Genomic DNA, 21019 nt, shown 5'->3' with positions numbered 1-21019 from the left:
CCTGGTGTTTTTGGTTGCTTTGATTATCCTGTGTAAATAAAAGGTTTCCACATTTGCATTCGTCTCTGCGCCTCAACCATGATAAAGATATTAAGTAGAAATGCCAGAATACAGAGAGAGAGAGCACATTCACATAAATTTTATTCCAGTATATTATTTTATTTCATATAATTTACTGTTGTCGATGTCATATTATGTGTAATTTATAAATGAAACTTTATTATAGGTATGTACTGTATGTACAAAAAAACAAGCTTTATACATGTTTTGCTCCTATCTGCAGTTTCGGCTATCAGTGCTAGATCTTCGAACATATTCCCTGCGGATGCAGAGCTCCCACTGTATCTGCTGATGTTTGCTTGTTGTTTTCACTTTGCTGCTCTTTGTTTTACATTGAGGCAGTATGAGTAGTGCCATCGCAATATCGCTACATCATCATTGACATGATGACTATCACAATATGTAAATTTGATAGTTCTGATTCTCACTGGAGCCGTAACAAATGATTTCCATAAACGTTACTAGGTCACCAGGGGGAAGATTAACGTTTTGACTTTGCTGTTTTGCTCCTGTTCTCACAGGACACTATTACTGCAATATAATGGAAAATTTATAGTTTTCACTGTGAGTGGGACTGGGACATCTCTCTCTCTCTCTCTCTCTCTCTCTCACACACACACACACACACACACACACACACACACACACACACACACAATGTGAATATATGTGGTATGGATTTTCATTTTTCTTATGATACATATAATGTTATTGATGGGGCAGCACAGTGATGTAGTGGTTAGCACTGTTGCCTCACAGCAGGAAGGTTCTGGGTTCAAGCCCAGTGGCCTGACGGGAGCCTTTCTGTGTGGAGTTTGCATATTCTCCCCGTGTCTGTGTGGGTTTCCTTTGACATGCAGGTTAGGTTAATTGGTGGCTCTAAAGTCACATCACTGTAGTGATATGCCAAGATGGATGGAAGCATCTAAACAGGCTCATTATTATAAGACTTCAATTCTAAATATAAAATATTTTGATAATAATAACTTGGGCAGCACGGTGGTGTAGTGGTTAGCGCTGTCGCCTCACAGCAAGAAAGTCCAGGTTCGAGCCCCATGGCCGGCGAGGGCCTTTCTGTGCAGAGTTTGCATGTTCTCCCCGTGTCTGCGTGGGTTTCCTCCGGGTGCTCCGGTTTCCCCCACAGTCCAAAGACATGCAGGTTAGGTTAACTGGTGACTCTAAATTGACCATAGGTGTGAATGTGAGTGTGAATGGTTGTCTGTGTCTATGTGTCAGCCCTGTGATGACCTGGCGACTTGTCCAGGGTGTACCCCGCCTTTCGCCCGTAGTTAGCTGGGATAGGCTCCAGCTTGCCTGCAACCCTGTAGAACAGGATAAAGCGGCTAGAGATAATGAGATAATAACTTGTGATTTCCACCACTCTAAGCAGTACCCTGGGTGACCTTGGATCCCAGTTTGAGAACCAGTAATCAAATATACCATGCACTGAGAGGAGCCGGTTGAAATAATGGATTCTCTAAGGTGACTGGCATAGTACTATTTTCTGAGGGGTGCAGCCCTGAAGAAAATAGTTCTATGCCAATCACTGAAGGTGCCTCTTAGATGTCTCTTAGAAGATGCCTCTTTCAAAAAAATTCCAAACTAAAAGTGTTAAGATTGAATCCCGGCATAAACTCACTGGAGGCAGCCATGTTTGTTGTTTACGTTGGTGTGACCTTTGACCTGCGCATGTGCAATGTACCATGCCTACCTCATTAGGTATGATCAGGATACATCAATCTACACACACAGAAATGCTTATGGAGCCATAGCTGTGACTCAAGTCGGCTGTAAAGCTTGAAATTGTGACGTCAGTTCATGGTATATCCAGGATATACCATGACTGACTCACACCATGTCTGTTTTTTTTTTTAATTTTGGACATCACGAGACACATTGCTTAATCAGTGGTATTTTATGTCATGTCATGTGAGCCATCCGTGACCAATCCCTGCACAGGAATTTTTTGATGAGGGATATAATAGTTTTTATTCTATCCACATTCACTGGATATGAGCCCTGTGATTGGCTACTCTACTACTAGGCTATCAGCTCATATACCGTGAGTAGAGAAAAACAAAATGGCAGAGAACCAACCGAGGACGAAACAAAAACTGTACTCAAAAACAAAACCCTCCAAAAATACAAAAAAAAGCAACAAAATATGGAATGAAAGTATTTGATGGTAAAAACGTATCTTTTTTTATTTTTCAAGAATTATTATTATGGCATTTTTCACAAATTGCTACTATCATTTCGCTGGTTTGTTTACATTCTAAGCGGAAATGGTTTTGTCTGACATTTTGTATAAAATTTTTATTTATCGATTTACAAAAAATAAAAATAAAAATGCTCTGTTTCTCAAAATCCAGTGAATGTGGATAGAATAAAACAGTTATTCCACTCACTTTGTCGTACATGGCTTATAGCCGACTCGGCATTACGTGCCTTGTTGGCTATCAGCGCATATACGACTCTATTTAACTGTTATTCCATTAAATAGACAGGTGACAAAAGGAAAGCCAACAAAGTATCTTTGTAAGATGATGATCCAACATTTTTCAGGGTGTCTTGTCATAGATTCTTCAAGTTGCTGTTTTGCTCCAAAAGCTCCCATAGTTGTCCAGATGGGCTAAGTGCCCTGTGGATGGGGTTGAAGGAAGAAATATTTCATCATTGAACAAATGTGATCAGTTAGTATACCTTGTGATTGATTTGTTGTGACGCATCTCTCTAAGGCGATGGTGTTCATATCTATAGCTTGCTAGTACAGTATGTGAGATGAGACAAATGCCAGCTCACCTAATATATATAAAAATAAAATAAAAAACTTGCTTGTTGAGCCAATGATGCATCTAGTTCATGGGTTAATCAAATCTGAATGAGAGTCCTATCATCCTGTGAGCTTTGTAAGCACAGGAGTGAGCACATGCTGAAGGAATGACTTAAAAGTATTTCTTGCATAAGGGTTTATGGCATTTTAAATATGGCTGATTTTTCTGTTTTGACAAGATTATTGGGTTGAACTGATTTATATTTCTTTTATGAGTAGATGAATTAAATATTTTCTGAACATATTCATATATGCTCTGGCCAGATGAGCTGTTGCCATGGTGTGGTGTCCGTCGTCCACAATTCAGTTAAATTGTATCTTCTCTGTCAAGTCCCCATGGATTTACCGTATGTTCCGATTGTTTTGTTTGAAAGAACTCCTCAATCCGCACAAAACTTGGTCATTGTTTTGTCTTTTTTCTTTTTTTTTCTAACGAGTTAGTAATTAGGCCAAATGAACTAATTTTCCAGGCCTCTGACTAGAATTGTACACTACCGTACAAAAGTTTGGGGTCACTTTGAAATGTCCTTATTTTTGAAAGAAAAGCACTGTTCTTTTCAATGAAGATCACTTTAAACTAATCAGAAATCCACTCTATACATTGCTAATGTGGTAAATGACTATTCTAGCTGCAAATGTCTGGTTTTTGGTGCAATATCTCCATAGGTGTATAGAGGCCCATTTCCAGCAACTCTCACTCCAGTGTTCTAATGGTACAATGTGTTTGCTCATTGCCTCAGAAGGCTAATGGATGATTAGAAAACCCTTGTACAATCATGTTAGCACAGCTGAAAACAGTTGAGCTCTTTAGAGAAGCTATAAAACTGACCTTCCTTTGAGCAGATTGAGTTTCTGGAGCATCGCATTTGTGGGGTCGATTAAATGCTCAAAATGGCCAGAAAAATGTCTTGACTATATTTTCTATTCATTTTACAACTTATGGTGGGAAATAAAAGTGTGACTTTTCATGGAAAACACAAAATTGTCTGGGTGACCCCAAACTTTTGAACGGTAGTGTATCTCCTCTCTCATTTCTCTTCTGATTGATGTTTTGCGTAGATCTTCCCTTGAGGAACAAAACTTTGTTGTTTGTTTGTTGATTTTCTTGTTGTAAACAATTTGGTTACAGCTTTGCTTATTTTCAATTAAATTGTATCTCCTCCCTCAGTTCTCAATGGATTTCAGTTCTGATTGTTTTATTTGAAAGAACTAGACCTTCTGCACAAGTCAAGTCAACTTTATTGTCAAATATGCTATACATGCTCGACATACAGCACAGATGAAATTTCAGTCCTCTCTGACCCACAGTGCAAACAGGCAATGCAATAAATAAAAATAGAATAATTGAAATAAACAATATAAACAGTATAAACACTAGATAAGAACTAGACGTAGACTAAACACTCATATATTATATATATATATATATATATATATATATATATATATATATATATATATATATACACACACACATACTTATACACACAGTATACACACACGCATATACACACACACACATATACATATAATACACACACACACACACACAAATTGGAGCAAATAAACAGTCAAGGGCACTTGAGGTATAGCAGATAAACATGAAATAAGCAGTATAAACAATTTAAAAAGAAAAGAAAAAAACCTTGGTCATTGTATTGTCAATTTTTTGCTAACAAATTAATAATTAGCTCAACTTCACAAATTTTCTTCTGACTAGAATTATATCTTCCTTTGGGGAACAAAATGTAGTCCTTTGTTGATTTTCCTGTTGTACACAATTAGTAATGGAGGTTGGTCCTCTCTCACATTTCAGTTCTGTTTGATGCTTTGATAGTCATGGTTGTTTTGATGGCAGGCCAGATGAGCTGCTACGTCCTTGACATTCTGGTCATATTTGTTTCATTTTAATGCCTGATTCTCTATAGTCTCTCCCAAAGGCCAAACTTCTGTGTTTTTGTGTTTTACAGGTGATTCTGATCCTGACCAAGCTTTATGACTTCCACTTGGGAAGTGTCACTGAAAGCTCCCTGTGGAGGTAAGCGACATGTCTCTCTATCCTTGCTCTCTTTTTCTCTGTCTCTCAATCCCCTCAGTCTTTTATTCTCTATCTACAACACCCTCCATTGAGTCTGGACTGTTTCTCAGCTGTTGTTCTGCAGCTCTCTGTAGTTAGGTGAACAAGTGCCCGTGTTGTGGATTCACAGGCTGGTACAATGCTGTCATTAGATATCCTTGGGGGGTGACGGGGACAGACAGGGAGAGAAACAGAGAAACAGATTAGACTCCAACCACCAAAGCAGCCAAAATAACAACAGGAGTCAAAAAGTCATTGATGTCGCTGAGTGATCTCTAGCCGAGTGTTATTTCCAAAATCCAGGACAGGGAGATGCTTCTTTTTCTGTGTTAGCCTCATTCTTTCTCATAGGCAGGTTTAGATTGCTTGGATAATATAATGAAGGCAATGCATAATAAGTGTGTCACCATGGTTACCTTATTGCAGATGTATAAAAATTTGCACAAACCAACATGAATGTCACAAAATGGGATGTAATCTATTAATAATTCAACAATGAAACTATTAGGATTGGGTAATGCATTATATCAACATGAAGGTCTCACTGATGTCATAAGCATGTTAGACAAACACACACACAAATGCAAAGGTAGACTGGCAGCTACACTTGTGATTCATGATGACGTGTTTCCTGTGAATAAAAACATTTAACAGAAAATTGGACTACATAAATCTAGTCTGGGCTAGAACAAAATCAGCCACAGCCTGACTCCTTCATACCATTCTGCAAATCTTTCATACAGCTATTGATGGTACTGTTGCACTAAGTTTTGCAAAAGCCCCAAATGAGCCTTAAAGCATTGGTTAACATCATATAGCTTGATGTGGATGCAAAAAAAAAAAAAAAAAAAAAAGAATACTGAAAACTTTTTATCTTTGAAAAACAGAAGCATAGCCCTCCTCATCCTGTTTACGCCATGCTAGTGTGAGTAAGCGAATGAATCAGCTGAGGTGTTTTTAATACCTCAATGTTCTGGTCATTTTCAGTGAGATCAGGATTTATATATTCCCCAGACATGTTTATTTTCCCATCATGTTGCAGGTCATCTGTATACGAGCTATCTGAAGCTCTTTCTTGTGTCGGTAGGTTGAAAGTTTAATGGATCTCATGCAGACGGTGGTTTTATATCTGAATGCCACTGTAGATAAAAAGAGGCCATGCAATTATGGGGAAGCTTTTTTTTCTACAAAAATACAGTTTATATTAAATAACCTGGGCTGACAGAGTGTATGAGACATTTTTAAGACCTGAGTCTGGTAAAATACAGCTTAGAAGTGAGCAAACTCCCACTTTTAAAAAAATAAATAAATAAAAAATGTTAGGATGTAAAACCTTTGAAAGTTTGATGAAAAGAGAGCTAAAAAAAAGACAAAAAAACCCCTCAGCTACACTTTAAGGAGGAAGGAGCCTATAGAGCAGGGGTTATCAAGTCCAGTCCTAGAGGGCTGCATAACACACCTACTAGGCTTGTAATTAAGCCAACCGAGACACACGTAAATGCCTCCTGCTCTATAGGACTGAGCCAAAGAAAGAATAATGCTTTCAAGTTACTACTTTTCTCTCATGTCATTATCTCTAGCCACTTTATCCTGTTCTACAGGGTCGCAGGCAAGCTGGAGCCTATCCCAGCTGACTACGGGCGAAAGGCGGGGTACACCCTGGACAAGTCGCCAGGTCATCACAGGGCTGACACATAGACACAGACAACCATTCACACTCACATTCACACCTACGGTCAATTTAGAGTCACCAGTTAACCTAACCTGCATGTCTTTGGACTGTGGGGGAAACCGGAGCACCCGGAGGAAACCCACGCGGACATGGGGAGAACATGCAAACTCCGCACAGAAAGGCCCTTGTCGGCCATGGGGCTTGAACTCGGACCTTCTTGCTGTGAGGTGACAGCGCTAACCACTGCACTACCGTGCCGCCGTTACTGCTTTTCTTTGGAACCAAATGCAAATACGCCATTTGGATTGAATAGAAAATATGTTTTGGTTGGATACAAATATCAATAGGAGGCAATCTATCTATCTATCTATCTATCTATCTATCTATCTATCTATCTATCTATCTATCTATCTATCTATCTATCTTTTTAATTCTAGTTGAGTATGGCGGTGTGCATTCGCCTGGGATCACATGTAACTCAACAAAAAATGACATGTGAACAGGTGGAGCGAGCAGTCATGCTGTATAGAGTACCAATCAAAAGTTTGTACACCCCTACTCATTCATAGGTTTTTCTGTATTTTGACTATTTTCTACATGGTAGAACAATACTAAAGACATCAAAATTATCAAATAACACATGGAATATATATAGAACAAGTGTTGCCAGGCAAAACAAACCTCACCCAGCAGCACTTATTTTACACCTATACGTTGATAATGGTAATATTTCTCAGTCATCAGCTGTCAGGTTATAGTGCGATGAAAATCCATGACCTTGAGTTTGACCTTTCAAATCATGCAAGGTCAAAGGTCATGGCGGCAACTGAAAACCCATATGGGACTTCTTATATGTTGATAACGGTAGACATCTGGCTATCATGAACCATTTTAAAGTTATAGCCCTTTGAAAACCCATGACCTTCAGTTTGACCTTTCAAGGTCACTCAAGGTCAAAGATCATGGTGCCAAATGAAAGACCATATGGCACTTCCTATAAGTTGATATCTGTCTACCATCAACTGTTGTCAAGTTACAGTGGTGCTTGAAAGTTTGTGAGCCCTTTTGAATTTTCTATATTTCTGCATAAATATGACCTAAAACATCATCAGATTTTCACACAAGTCCTAAAAGTAGATAAAGAGAACCCAGTTAAACAAATGAGACAAACATATTATACTTGGTCATTTATTTATTGAGGAAAATGATCCAATATTACATATCTGTGAGTGGCAAAAGTATGTGAACCTCTAGGATCGGCAGTTAATTTGAAGGTGAAATTAGAGTCAAGTGTTTTCAATCAATGGGATGACAATCAGGTGTGAGTGGGCACCCTGTTTTATTTAAAGAACAGCAATCTATCAAAGTCTGATCTTCACAACACATGTTTTCGGAAGTGTATCATGGCATGAACAAAGGAGATTTCTGAGGCCCTCAGAAAAGCGTTGTTGATGCTCATCAGGCTGGAAAAGGTTACAAAACCATCTCTAAAGAGTTTGGACTCCACCAATCCACAGTCAGATTGTGTACAAATGGAGGAAATTCAAAACCATTGTTACCCATCCCAGGGGTGGTTGACCAACAAAGATCACTCCAAGAGCAATGCGTGTAATAGTCAGCAAGGTCACAAAGGACCCCAGGGTAACTTCTAAGCAACTGAAGGCCTCTCTCACATTGGCTAATGTTCATGAGTCCACCATCAGGAGAACACTGAACAGCAGTGGTGTGCATGGCAGGGTTGCAAGGAGAAAGCCACTGCTCTCCAAAAAGAACATTGTTGCTTGTCTGCAGTTTGCCAAAGATCACATGGACAAGCCTGAAGGCTATTGGAAAAATGTTTTGTGGAAGGAAGAGACCAAAATAGAACTTTTTGGTTTAAATGAGAAGCGTTATGTTTGGAGAAAGGAAAACACTGCATTCCAGCATTATAACCTTATCCCATCTGTGAAACATGGTGGTGGTAGTATCATGGTCTGGGCCTGTTTTGCTGCATCTGGGCCAGGATGGCTTGCCATCATTGATGGAACAATGAATTCTGAATTATACCAGCGAATTCTAAAGGAAAATGTCAGGACATCTGTCCATGAACTGAATCTCAAGAGAAGGTGGGTCATGCAGCAAGACAATGACCCTAAGCACACAAGTCGTTCTACCAAAGAATAGTTAAAGAAGAATAAAGTTAATGTTTTGGAATGGTCAAGTCAAAGTCCTGATCTGAATCCAATCGAAATATTGTGGAAGGACCTGAAGCGATCAATTCATGTGAGGAAACCCACCAACATCCCAGAGTTGAAGCTGTTCTGTACGGAGGAATGAGCTAAAATTCCTCCAGGACGGTGTGCAGGACTGATCAACAGTTACCGGAAAAGTTTAGTTGTAGTTATTGCTTCACAAGGGGGTCACACCAGATACTGAAAGCAAAGGTTCACATATTTTTGCCACTGACAGGTATGTAATATTGGATCATTTTCTCAATAAATAAATGACTAAGTATAATGTTTTTATCTCATTTGTTGAACTGGGTTCTCTTTATGTACTTTTAGGACTTGTGTGAAAATCTGATGATGTTTTAGGTCATATTTATGCAGAAATATAGAAAATTCTAAAGGGTTCACAAAGTCTCAAGCACCACTGTACAGCCCTCTGAAAATCTGTGACCTTGAATTTGACCTTTCAAGGTCACTCAAGGTCAAAGATCATGGTGCCAAATGAAAGGCCATATGGGAGTTTCTATATGCTCATAATAGTAAACATCTGTTTATCAGCAACCGTTTTTGAGTTATAATGGAAAATGTTATTTTGACCGATGACCTCAACCCCCCCGACTTTTAACCCCCAACCACTATGGAGACTGTTCAGGCTATCCCATCATCCAGTGTATGGTTGGAAGCAGAATTGAAAGATGCACATTTTGGTTTTGGTTTGAAGTCAAAATGATGAATTTGGGGCGGCACGGTGGTGTAGTGGTTAGCGTTGTCGCCTCACAGCAAGAAGGTCCTGGTTCGAGCCCCGTGGCCGGCGAGGGCCTTTCTATGTGGAGTTTGCATGTTGTCCGCGTGGGTTTCCTCTGGGTGCTCCGGTTTCCCCCACAGTCCAAAGACATGCAGGTTAGGTTAACTGGCAACTCTAAATTGACCGTAGGTGTGAATGTGAGTGTGAATGGTTGTCTGTGTCTATGTGTCAGCCCTGTGATGACCTGGCGACTTGTCCAGGGTGTACCCCGCCTTTCTCCCGTAGTAAGCTGGGATAGGCTCCAGCTTGCCTGCGACCCTGTAGAAGGATAAAGCGGCTAGAGATAATGAGATGATGAATTTGAAGAAAGTTATCACAAAAAAGCGATTTTGATCTTTCCAGTGACCTTGACCTGATTACCCCTAAAATTTACTCAGGTAATCTACGGACCATTGCCCATCTACCCTGAAAATTTGAAGTTAATCAGTGCAACCATCTACATGCTAGATTGTTAACAGACACACACACAAACAAACAAACTGATTACAATACCTCACCCCACTGACTCCGTCGCAGGCGAGGTAAATATGTTGTCAACAAAAGTGTTAAATGTTTCACATTTTAGATTGTTCAAAGTAGCCAGTGTTTCCCTTGATGACACTTTGCACACTATTGGCATTATCTTAACCAGCTTCATGAGATCGTCACATGGAACACTTCAATGAACAGGTGTTCCTCGTCAAAAGTTAACTAATGCAATTTCTTGCTTTCTTAATGTGTTTGAGATCAAACAGTAAATAGTAAATAATAAAAATACAGTAAATAGCACTATTCCACAATTGTACTAATCCATATTATGTCAAGACCCGCTTAACTAGGTAAAGAGAAACAACATCCATCATTACTTTAAAACATGAAGTGACTTTTAATGAATAAAAATCAAGAAAAAAACCCCCATTGGATTAAAAGGTGTGTTCAGACTTTTGACTGGTACTGTATATGAAGCTCACAGGACAAAGAAATAGCGGAGTGAGCCGCTGAGCAATGGACTTATAGCATTCTTTCATTCATTCATTCATCCTTAGTAACTGGCTGGTCCAGGTTATGTTTAAATTAGGCTCGTAGCTTGTTTATATTTTGGGAAACAGCACCAATTAGACGTGTTAGAAAATATAACGGCACGGGGTGTAGTGGTTAGCACGGTTGCCTCACAGCAAGAAGGTTCCAGGTTCGAACCCAGCGGTCGATGGGGGCCTTTCTGTGTGGAGTTTGCATGTTCTTCCTCTGTCTGCGTGGGTTTCCTCCGGGTGCTCCGGTTTCCCCCACAATCCAAAAGACATGCAGTTAGGTTGACGTGGGGCGGCCTTGGGCTGAGGTGCCTTTGAGCAAGGTACCTGACCCCTGACTGCTCCCCGGGCGCTCTGGTGTGGCTGCCCACTGCTCTGAGTGTGTGTGCGCGTGTGTTCACTGCTTCAGATGGGTTAAATGCAGAGGATGAATTTCACTGTGCTTGAAAGTGTGCATGTGACAAATAAAGGTTTCTTCTTCTTCTTCTACGATATATAGCAGGCGGCCTAGGTGAAGGACATAGCATTGCAATGGTTGCAGCTTCCCGAAGTTCCTGCACTGTATTTAAAAATAAATAAATAAATAAATAAAAAGGAACAAATATCACAATCATGCGAATGGGATTAAAAAGAACTGTAACAGAATTATAAACTCGTGTGAGGTTGAGGAAGTGTCACAGCTAAAATTCACCAATCATGCGAACAGTGCTGACATTTTATCTTAATTTTTTTCCCCAGTGTTTCTGGGGACAGTATGGTTTCTGGTTTAGGCCACACCTACTTTAAGTTTAGATCCAGCTCCAGGTACAGATAAAGATATGCATATTTGGAGCACTAAACAGATATCCCCAAAGTCACACAATTTTTTTTAATCTTCATACTGACATTGAGAGTAAATCAATAACAGCCAGATCTCAAATCTATTTCCACTATAATTAACATTCAACATTTACATAATGTTGGTCTTATTCAAATATTAATTTACTCTGAACCGTTGTTTGCATATTCCTGAGTGCCAAGGTAAGCGTAATGTCACTGCTCTTTTGCATAATTACTGTTCATTTTTAATCAAAGACTCTATTTAGTTACATATTGGAGTATTAAGTGTTGAGTGGAAAGACAGAGTGGTCCATACATGTGTGTTATAACTGTACTTCCAGAGATATTGAATTCCCTTCACTCATTTCCTTTTGAAACTGGTCTTATATTCATTTCTACATCAGTGCTTTAGTCTGCTGATGTACTGCATAAACATGGCACGTTGATGAACTCAGGCTGAACTATTAAACATGGGCGATGGGAGAAATAATAAAGACATTAAACTAAATGAGAAATTAAATGAGAAATTAAATGATAGCATGCTTTACTGAATATACTAGAGGGAACATCACTACTTGTAGAACACTAACCAACACTGGACAACATGTTAACAGAAACGAGTTGTATCAGACAGTCAGATCAAAATTGAATAATATGAGGTCATTAACTGGATGTTAAATCATAATGAATGCTCTTTTTTTCATAATGCCTTATTTACATGTATAATGTTAATACTAACTGAAAAGTAAGGAAGAAAACATGATGGGGTGGAAGTTGATTAGTTTCCAATAACAGCACATCCCAAAGGTTTATATTCCTCTTAAAGCACAGAAATTAACAGCACTGCAATGCATGTGCACTGTAACATTATATTGTTATTGTTAATAATATATTTGTTCAGGTGTATGTACTAGATGTGTAATTATTTGTATTTGTGTCTGTTTAGTGCCCAAAGTAGTTGTGTCTATTTTCATCCATCCATTATCTGTAGCCGCTTATCCTGTTCTACAGGGTCGCGGACAAGCTGGAGCCTATCCCAGCTGACTATGGGCGAGAGGCGGGGTACACCCTGGACAAGTCGCCAGGTCATCGCAGGGCTGACACATTGATACAAACAACCATTCACACTCACACTCACAGTCAATTTAGAGCCACCAATTAGCCTAACCTGCATGTCTTTGGACTGTGGGGGAAACCAGAGCACTTGGAGGAAACCCACGCAGACACGGGGAGAACATGCAAATGCCACACAGAAAGGCCCCAGTCGGCCTCTGGGCTCGAACATAGAACCTTCTTGCTGCAAGGCAACAGTGCTCACCACTACACCACCGTACTGCCTTATTTATTTATTTATTTATTTAGCTGCAGAGCATATTATTCAACCCCTAAACCAGATGCCCTGTGCAACTTTCAGGCAGACTTTCTATTTCTATTTTCTGTCCAATGTGACTGCGTAAGCATACTCACATGCTATGTTTCAAACAACAACACTTTCCCAAATCAAGACACTCAGTACATTGACATACATACCAATATTCCGCTCTTATATTCTGTTTGGATATTCTGACTTTGGCCTTATTCCTAATTTATCATTTTCTGATTAAGGCAAGTGGGATATGCCGATATTATTTGGGCATTCTTTGGACATGTATACAAGGCATTCAGAATATGTCTCAGTTTGGGTTTTTACTGCAGTTTACCAGACGCGGCCTCTTGCCTGTTTACAGCTGCATTTAAATGGGAATGTTAGTGGAATATTCATTTTCATTATCCATGTAAACATCTTAAAAGGAATATTGTCTTTTTTTTTTGTAAAGATGATGTTTAGGTTACAGTTGACAGTGAAAAAAAAAGGAAGAAAATACAATACCAGCTGATTTTTCTTATCTGTATTATTTACGAATCCTGGGCTATTTGTTACATATACTAATGCTTAATAAAGTATTAATTATGTTTATAGCTATGTATGAGCAGTTACACAGGCCTCAGCCAGGCACTAGGAGGCATGATTTATTCTATGCAATATACAAGAATTTGTGATGCATTATGAAGACAGGAATCACAGGAAATAGTTTTTTTTAACCAGTTGAATTTCAACACCTTTTTTATGCTACAAATTCCAAGAAAGCTAATATCCTTCTCCATCACTACAGTGGTGCTTAAAAATTTGTGAACCCTTTAGAATTTTCTATATTTCTGCATAAATGACCTAAAACATCATCAGATTTTCACACAAGTCCTAAAAGTAGATAAAGAGAACCCAGTTAAACAAATGAGACAAAAATATGAAACTTGGTGATTTATTTATTGAGGAAAATTGTCCAATATTGCATATCTGTGAGTGGCAAAAGTATGTGAACCTTTGCTTTCAGTATCTGGTGTGACCCCCCTGTGCAGCAATAACTGCAACTAAAAGTAACTGTTGATCAGTCCTGCACACCGGCTTGGAGGAATTTTAGCCCATTCCTCCATACAGAACAGCTTCAACTCTGGGATGTTGGTGGGTTTCCTCACATGAACTGCTCGCTTCAGGTCCTTCCACAACATTTCGATTGGATTAAGGTCAGGACTTTGACTTGGCCATTCCAAAACATTAACTTTATTCTTCTTTAACCATTCTTTGGTAGAACGACTTGTGTGCTTATGGTCATTGTCTTGCTGCATGACCCACCTTCTCTTGAGATTCAATTCATGGTCAGATGTCCTGACTTTTTCCTTTAGGATTCGCTGGTATAATCCAGAATTTATTGTTCCATCAATGATGGCAAGCCATCCTGGCCCAGATGCAGCAAAACAGGCCCAGACCATGATACTACCACCACCATGTTTCACAGATGGGATAAGGTTCTTATGCTGGAATGCAGTGTTTTCCTTTCTCCAAACACAACACTTCTCATTTAAACCAAAAAGTTCTATTTTGGTCTCATCCGTCCACAAAACATTTTTCCAATAGCCTTCGGGCTTGTCTACGTGATCTTTGGCAAACTGCAGATGAACAGCAATGTTCTTTTTGGAGAGCAGTGGCTTTCTCCTTGCAACCCTGCCATGCACACCACTGTTGTTCAGTGTTCTCCTGATGGTGGACTCATGAATATTAACCAATGTAAGAGAGACCTTCAGTTGCTTAGAAGTTACCCTGGGGTCCTTTGTGACCTTGCTGACTATTACATGCCTTGCTCCTGGAGTGATCTTTGTTGGCCGACCACTCCTGGGGAGGGTAACAGTGGTCTTGAATTTCCTCCATTTGTACACAATCTGTCTGACTGTGGATTGGTGGAGTCCAAACTCTTTAGAGATGATTTTGTAACCTTTTCTAGACTGATGAGCATCAACAACGCTTTTTCTGAGGTCCTCAGAAATCTTCTTTGTTCGTGCCATGATACACTTCCACAAACGTGTTGTGAACATCAGACTTTGATAGATCCCTGTTCTTTAAATAAAACAGGGTGCCCGCTCACACCTGATTGTCATCCCATTGATTGAAAACAACTGACTCAAATTTCACCTTCAAATTAACTGCTAATCCTAGAGGTTCACATACTTTTGCCACCCACAGATATGTAATATTGGATCATTTTCCTCAATAAATAAATGACCAAGTATAATATGTTTGTCTCATTTGTTTAACTGGGTTCGCTTTATCTACTTTTAGGACTTGTGTGAAAATCTGATGATGTTTTTAGGCCATATTTATGCAGAAATATAGAAAATTCTAAAGGGTTCACAAACTTTCAAGCACCACTGTACTACTATGCATTTCAGTGCAACAACTACAACAACAATTGCAATAACTGCAACTTTGTTTTCTCAATTTATGACTCCCTGAAGTCTGCAAAGTATAACAAATCAAAAGTATTCATAAACCTTTATGACTGTCATTCTTGTTAGAGCATTATGGGGTGATAATAAACTCTATAAAATGCTTACAAAGCAGTACAACTACAGTATACGATTATTACCGAAACATTTCGAAGTACAGTGATAATGATTGATCTATAGACAGAAAGTGTTCGAGTCCACAATTCGAGTGAAAAGGTGAGCAGGTGCTTTGGCTTACATAAAACTCAGCAATGCAGACTTAAACTCCAGACAGCCTGAGTGCCACAAAGCCCCTCAAATTCTCTGTCTCCGTGCAGCTGGAGCCGCAATGCATCATACTGATGGCTGGCACAGCCCTGGGATTCCATATTGACAAAACGAGGGCGGCCATGATAATATTCAGCTTTCCACAAATTAGGCCTGCTGGGACTCGCCCGGCCTCCTTCTGCCGTTCCAGCTCAGGAACACAGCATGTGCCGAGAAGCAGCTGAACTCCAGTTGCTCCATCACTCCAAAATGTGTCTTATACAGTGTTGCACTGCACTGTTCTTCAATTCTGTCCCATTGTTAATTGCGATCATTTTGTTACATTAACCTATTTCCTATGTGGCTTGGGAAAGTTGCAGCAGCCTTGCAACATCTAGACAGCTGCTGACTTTTACAGAAAGGTCAGAGGAGTCCCGCCAGCCTGAGAGGAGTTCCAAAATACCCAACATGTCCATTGTAATGAAGGGTGTGACCTTAAACGGTAGAGACAGATCCGTTATTTCGGTGTGTGAGATTAAATGTGTGTGGCTGTGTCTTGGGGTGTTAGTCAATATGAGTGAAATACCGTATGATTTTTTTTTTGCTGTTAATTGAAATATTTATGTATGGATCATCGGTACGGACATACACTGCATAAATCCAAAGTCCGTTTAATTATTTAATTGCAAACTGACTTGGAGAAGGGAGTTTGATGTTCTGTATTGGTTGGATTTTGAATTTGATGGAAACAAACAACTCAAAATGAATGTAGTTTGCCAGCTTTCCAAGAAACTGAAGAACAGCCCTCTGTCCTAAACGTTTTCCTGTTTTGAGCTTTACCTCTCACTGTTAAAGTTTTCAACAAAACGAACAAACAAAGCATATCAGCATTGTTGCTCTGGTTTCCTCCCACAGTTTAGGTCAGCTGGCTGCTCTAAATGGACCTAACCTATAACTATGTCATCGCTTGTTTACTGCAATGCATTATGGGCGATACCCAGGGTCATCTCTGTCGTATTGTTTACTTTCACCTTTGTTAAGCACTGCATTGTTCTGTTTAACCGGTTTTAACCATGCCTAAAGTGAATTGCTGTGTGCCTTACTGTGTCTCCACAACAAAGAGAACACTTAATTTGAGCTTTTATCAGCTGCCAGTCGAAGAGAAGAGAAGAAAGAAATGAATAAGTTTAATCCACAACGAAAACCTTCGAACTGAATTGAAATGGACAAGTGTTTGTAGCTTACATTTCTCTGGTGGGAAAAAAAAAAAAAAACATACTTAAACTGTGACCCAGCAATATTTCCATGGTTTGCGGAATGGCCTTTGGTTATAGAAGATTATCAACAATCGACACTGTTCATCGTCTGAAACTAGTGATATTCAAAAGCCTGTAAAACAAAGAAGCATTCTTCGGCCTTTGCCTCTCAACGTGCTGAATCACTCAGCAGCCGAACGAGCCTGTCAGACAGATAAAACTCCCAAAACACAAAGGGTTCTCTTTCGGGGATAATGTATAAGGTTCATTGTACCTCACTAGCGTCATTTATTGAAGAAAATGCATTTATAATGAACATGATACAGCAGATCAGCGGGTTTCATTTGGTAATGTTTCCTGATATCAAGTCTTATTTAACTAATCACTTATTTATAAATGTTTTGATGCTGTTCATCTGGGCCCGGGGTCATGAAGCAATCTTAGACTTAAGTTGTACAGTGTGGTAGACTCGGTCTAGACCAGGGGTCACCAAACTTTTTTCTCTGGGGGCCACATTGTCGTTCCTGACTGTGATGGGGGGCCGGGGTCGGGTCAGCTATATAACATAGAATTGTATGACCCAGACAAATATGACCACCAGCAGGCCTCATTGTGTAGTAGAGATTACTAGCCTGGCACAGCCGTCCACACTACTATATCCATACTACTATATCAACACTTGATTCCTGGCACATATTTGTTTATCTTTACTAGTGATTTGCAAAAGTAGTAATCGAGTCTTCACACTTTGTTTTAATTTGAAATACCACAGATATTCCATTTATTTATTTTCTAATAAAAATAACATCAAAGCTGTCAAGGTAAGAAACATCTGTCTAGTTGAGGTGACTGACACTGGCAAAGGTGAGTGGAAAATTATAAATTGTAGGTACGTAGGCCTGTTAATATTATTAATAATATTAATAATAATTGTGTGCAGCACTTAATAAAGGTCAAATAAATAGGCCTATAAAATAAATACATTTTAAAAAACAGTGAGATTATAATAATATGAGCAATAGATCAGTAGATCACAGCAGTTGTGCTGTGTCCTGCACGTCATTGCTCTCATCCATGGCCAAAGCAAAAAACTCAAATTCTGACACTTTCTCATTCAGCTGGTCATACACGCTGTCCCCCAAATCTTCGGTTCACCTGGTCATAGTAGGTGTGGAGAGACTCACCGCGTTGAGCGCATCCGTCTTGTCGGGACACACCTCCTCGGCCACAGCAAGCATGCATACTTTAACAAAGTCCCCATCAGTAAACGGCTTTCCATGGGTAGCTAGTAGGTGAGCTACCTTATAGCTAGCTCGCACAGCAGCCTGGTTGATCTGGGTTTGGCGAAGGAATACATTCTGTTGTGCCGCCAGTCCGCATTTCATCCTCCAAATCCTGTCTTCTCTTGTTTGCCCTCGCAAACTAGCATACTCTTTGTGGCGGGTTTCGTAGTGACGACGCAGATTATATTCTTTGAAAACCGGCACACTTTCTTTACATACAAGACAAACTGCACGGTCCTTACACTGAACGAAAAAATAATTGGTGGTCCACTGTTCTTTAAAAACTCTGCACTCTCTGTCAACTTTTCGCTTACCGCTAGCCATTTTGCTGCCCTGAACACTGACCGTTCTCTGCGTGTGCGCTGCCTGTCACTGCTTGATCGCGAGCATATGACGAAAATTCGGAAAATATGAATAGTTCATTTTATAACTAAATATCAATTTTAATTGATAAAATCAACAAAATACAAGATGCAGACATGTTATTATTTGCCAAAAAGCAATTTAAAAAAATAGGCCGTGACCACTTTTGGGGATTGCCTCATAGGGCCGGTTCAAGTGGTGGGGGGCAGAGGGGCTGGGGGCCGGTCAAAGGGGGGTGGCGGGCCGGAGTCGGCCCGCGGGCCGTAGTTTGATGACCCCTGGTCTAGACTCTTACCTACTCACCAAGCTTGATTTGGATTCCGATTTTCCTGCTGTAAACCCTCGACATGTTATTCACCTCTTTAAATCACCAATTTCATTGTCTTTCATGACAGAGCATGGCAAAATCACTCAACATCCATCATATCGCTAAACTACCGACCCCAGCTATTCCCCACAATGCATTGCGGTAAACAAGTGATGACGTAGTTATGCCCATAGGTGTGAATGTGGATGTGGATAGTTGTTTGTCTCTGTGTTAGCCCTGCGATAGGTTGGTGACCTGCCCAGGGTGAACCCCGCCTCTCACCTGAAGTCAGCTGGGATTGGCTCCAGTTTCCCTCACAACCATGACAGATGAGCAGTATAAATAATGGATGGATACCAACATTGTTATTGCTATTTATTCATTATTATTATTATTATTATTATTATTATTTAACAATGCATTTTTAAAATAAAGCCACGTACAGATATTCAAACTTACACATTAATATAAACCTGTGATTTAATTGAAAGCCAGCCGTATTGTTAGAGCTGTAAGAGAAAATGAGGCAACAATTACTGACTAATTGGAATTGGTATAAATGCATTATTTAAAATAAATAAATAAATACAATACAATACAATACAATACAATACAATACGATGACCCAGTTCACCAATTTGATATAGTGGTTCCCATCTGCTATTAAAAAAAGTGCAGTGCAGAGTTTAATATTAATCTGCTCTTAAACACATGATTAATGTCTTCAGGTAGCTTTCAAGGCATGTGTTCAGTCAGGTGCTTCAGAGCAGAACAAACAGGAGGCACAAATGAAATTACTGTAAATACTTGGATGAAAGTAAGACAGTGCATCAATGTAAATAAGTTACATCATGACCAAGCCAAGTCATCGAAAATGTTACAGATGATCAAGGTTCGGGGAAGGCTGAGGGTTATTGGCCCAGTTTCCATACAACTTATTCAAACTCATCCTAATATATGTGGTGGTGTAGTGGTTAACACTGTCACCTCACAGAAAGAAGGTTCCGGGTTTGAACCTCACGGCCGATGGAGGCCTTTCTGTGTGGAGTTGGCATGTTCTCCCCGTGTCTGTGTTGGTTTCCTCCAGGTGCTCTGGTTTACCCCACAGTCCAAAGACATGTGGATTAGGTAAAAATACCCAGCGACTGGGGTTGCACAAGCCAATGCATACTTGGTGCTGGTCCCAAGCCTGGATAAATTAGGGAGGGTTGCGTCAGGAAGGGCATCCACTGGAAAACCTATAACCTATGCCAAATCAAATATGCAAAATAGATCTGCTGTGGTAACTCCTAATGGGAGCAGCTGAAAGAATATTTTATCTTCAGTAAAAAGATATTACACAAAACGTAAACATACATCAGCCATAATCGCTTATACTGTACAGGGTCGCAAGCAAGCTGGAGCCTATCCCAGTTGACTATGGGCAAGAGGCGGGGTACACCCTGGACAAGTCACCAGATCATCACAGGGCTGACACAAACAACCATTCGCACTCACATTCACACCTACCGGTACGGTCAATTTAGAGCCACCAATTAACCTAACCTGCATGTCTTTGGTCTGTAGGGGGACCCCGTCGGCCACTGGGCTCAAACCCAGAACCTTCTTGCTGTGAGGTGACAGTGCTAACCACTACACCGCCATGCTGCCCAAAAATGTAAACAAACAAACAAACAAACAAACAAACAAACAAAAAATGGTGTTTCATGCCGGTTGCCAAACAGAAATAATAAAGTTCAGTTTTGTTAACATTACAAACACTTCCCTTCATAGACACTGCTCTGAAATGTTTTTGGGGAAATTATCCGATAATTAACATTAATGTGCCGAGCCATTAGAAACCATTGAAGCTCTGTCTTGAGGGTTAGAAGATAAAATCTAGCAGTCTTCTGTCTTTAAGTCATTAGCTAAGAATCTTGGTCATGTGCTGTGACTAACAATTTCAATGTACTTAGCAAAACCCAAGCCTTTGGGAAAATAAAGATGGTGTTCGTGATTATGTTGGCAATGAAGTTTTATGGTGTTCGGCTTGGAGAAGGTTAAATAAGAACGGTCTTAAATTTACAGTGAGTGTTTAGAGTGTGTGTAATAAATAATAATTAGACCACGTTTTGGGAATACTGAATGTATGAAAATGTAGAAAATTAATATAATCAGAAGAAATATTATAATTTTTTTTCAGCCTGACAGCTACAGAATGAAAGAAGAAATAGTCACTGTGAAAAGTTTAAATGTATAAACAATATAATGCAGCAATAGAAGTAT

General features: G+C 39.7%; 1 protein-coding gene across 1 annotated transcript in view; it reads left to right on the top strand.

Annotated features, from left to right (window-relative positions):
* Positions 1–21019, top strand: part of sorcs3a (sortilin related VPS10 domain containing receptor 3a) — a 602075-nt gene that overhangs the window by 274495 nt on the left and 306561 nt on the right. The window contains exon 2 of the mRNA XM_060898283.1: positions 4864–4931. Coding sequence (XP_060754266.1) covers positions 4864–4931 — 68 coding nt within the window. The remainder of the gene's footprint in view (positions 1–4863; positions 4932–21019) is intronic.

This window comes from Neoarius graeffei, chromosome 18 (genome assembly GCF_027579695.1).
Source record: "Neoarius graeffei isolate fNeoGra1 chromosome 18, fNeoGra1.pri, whole genome shotgun sequence".
NCBI lineage: Eukaryota > Metazoa > Chordata > Actinopteri > Siluriformes > Ariidae > Neoarius > Neoarius graeffei.
Note: the sequence above shows the minus strand (reverse complement) of the source record. Positions and strands in the feature narration are given on the sequence as shown.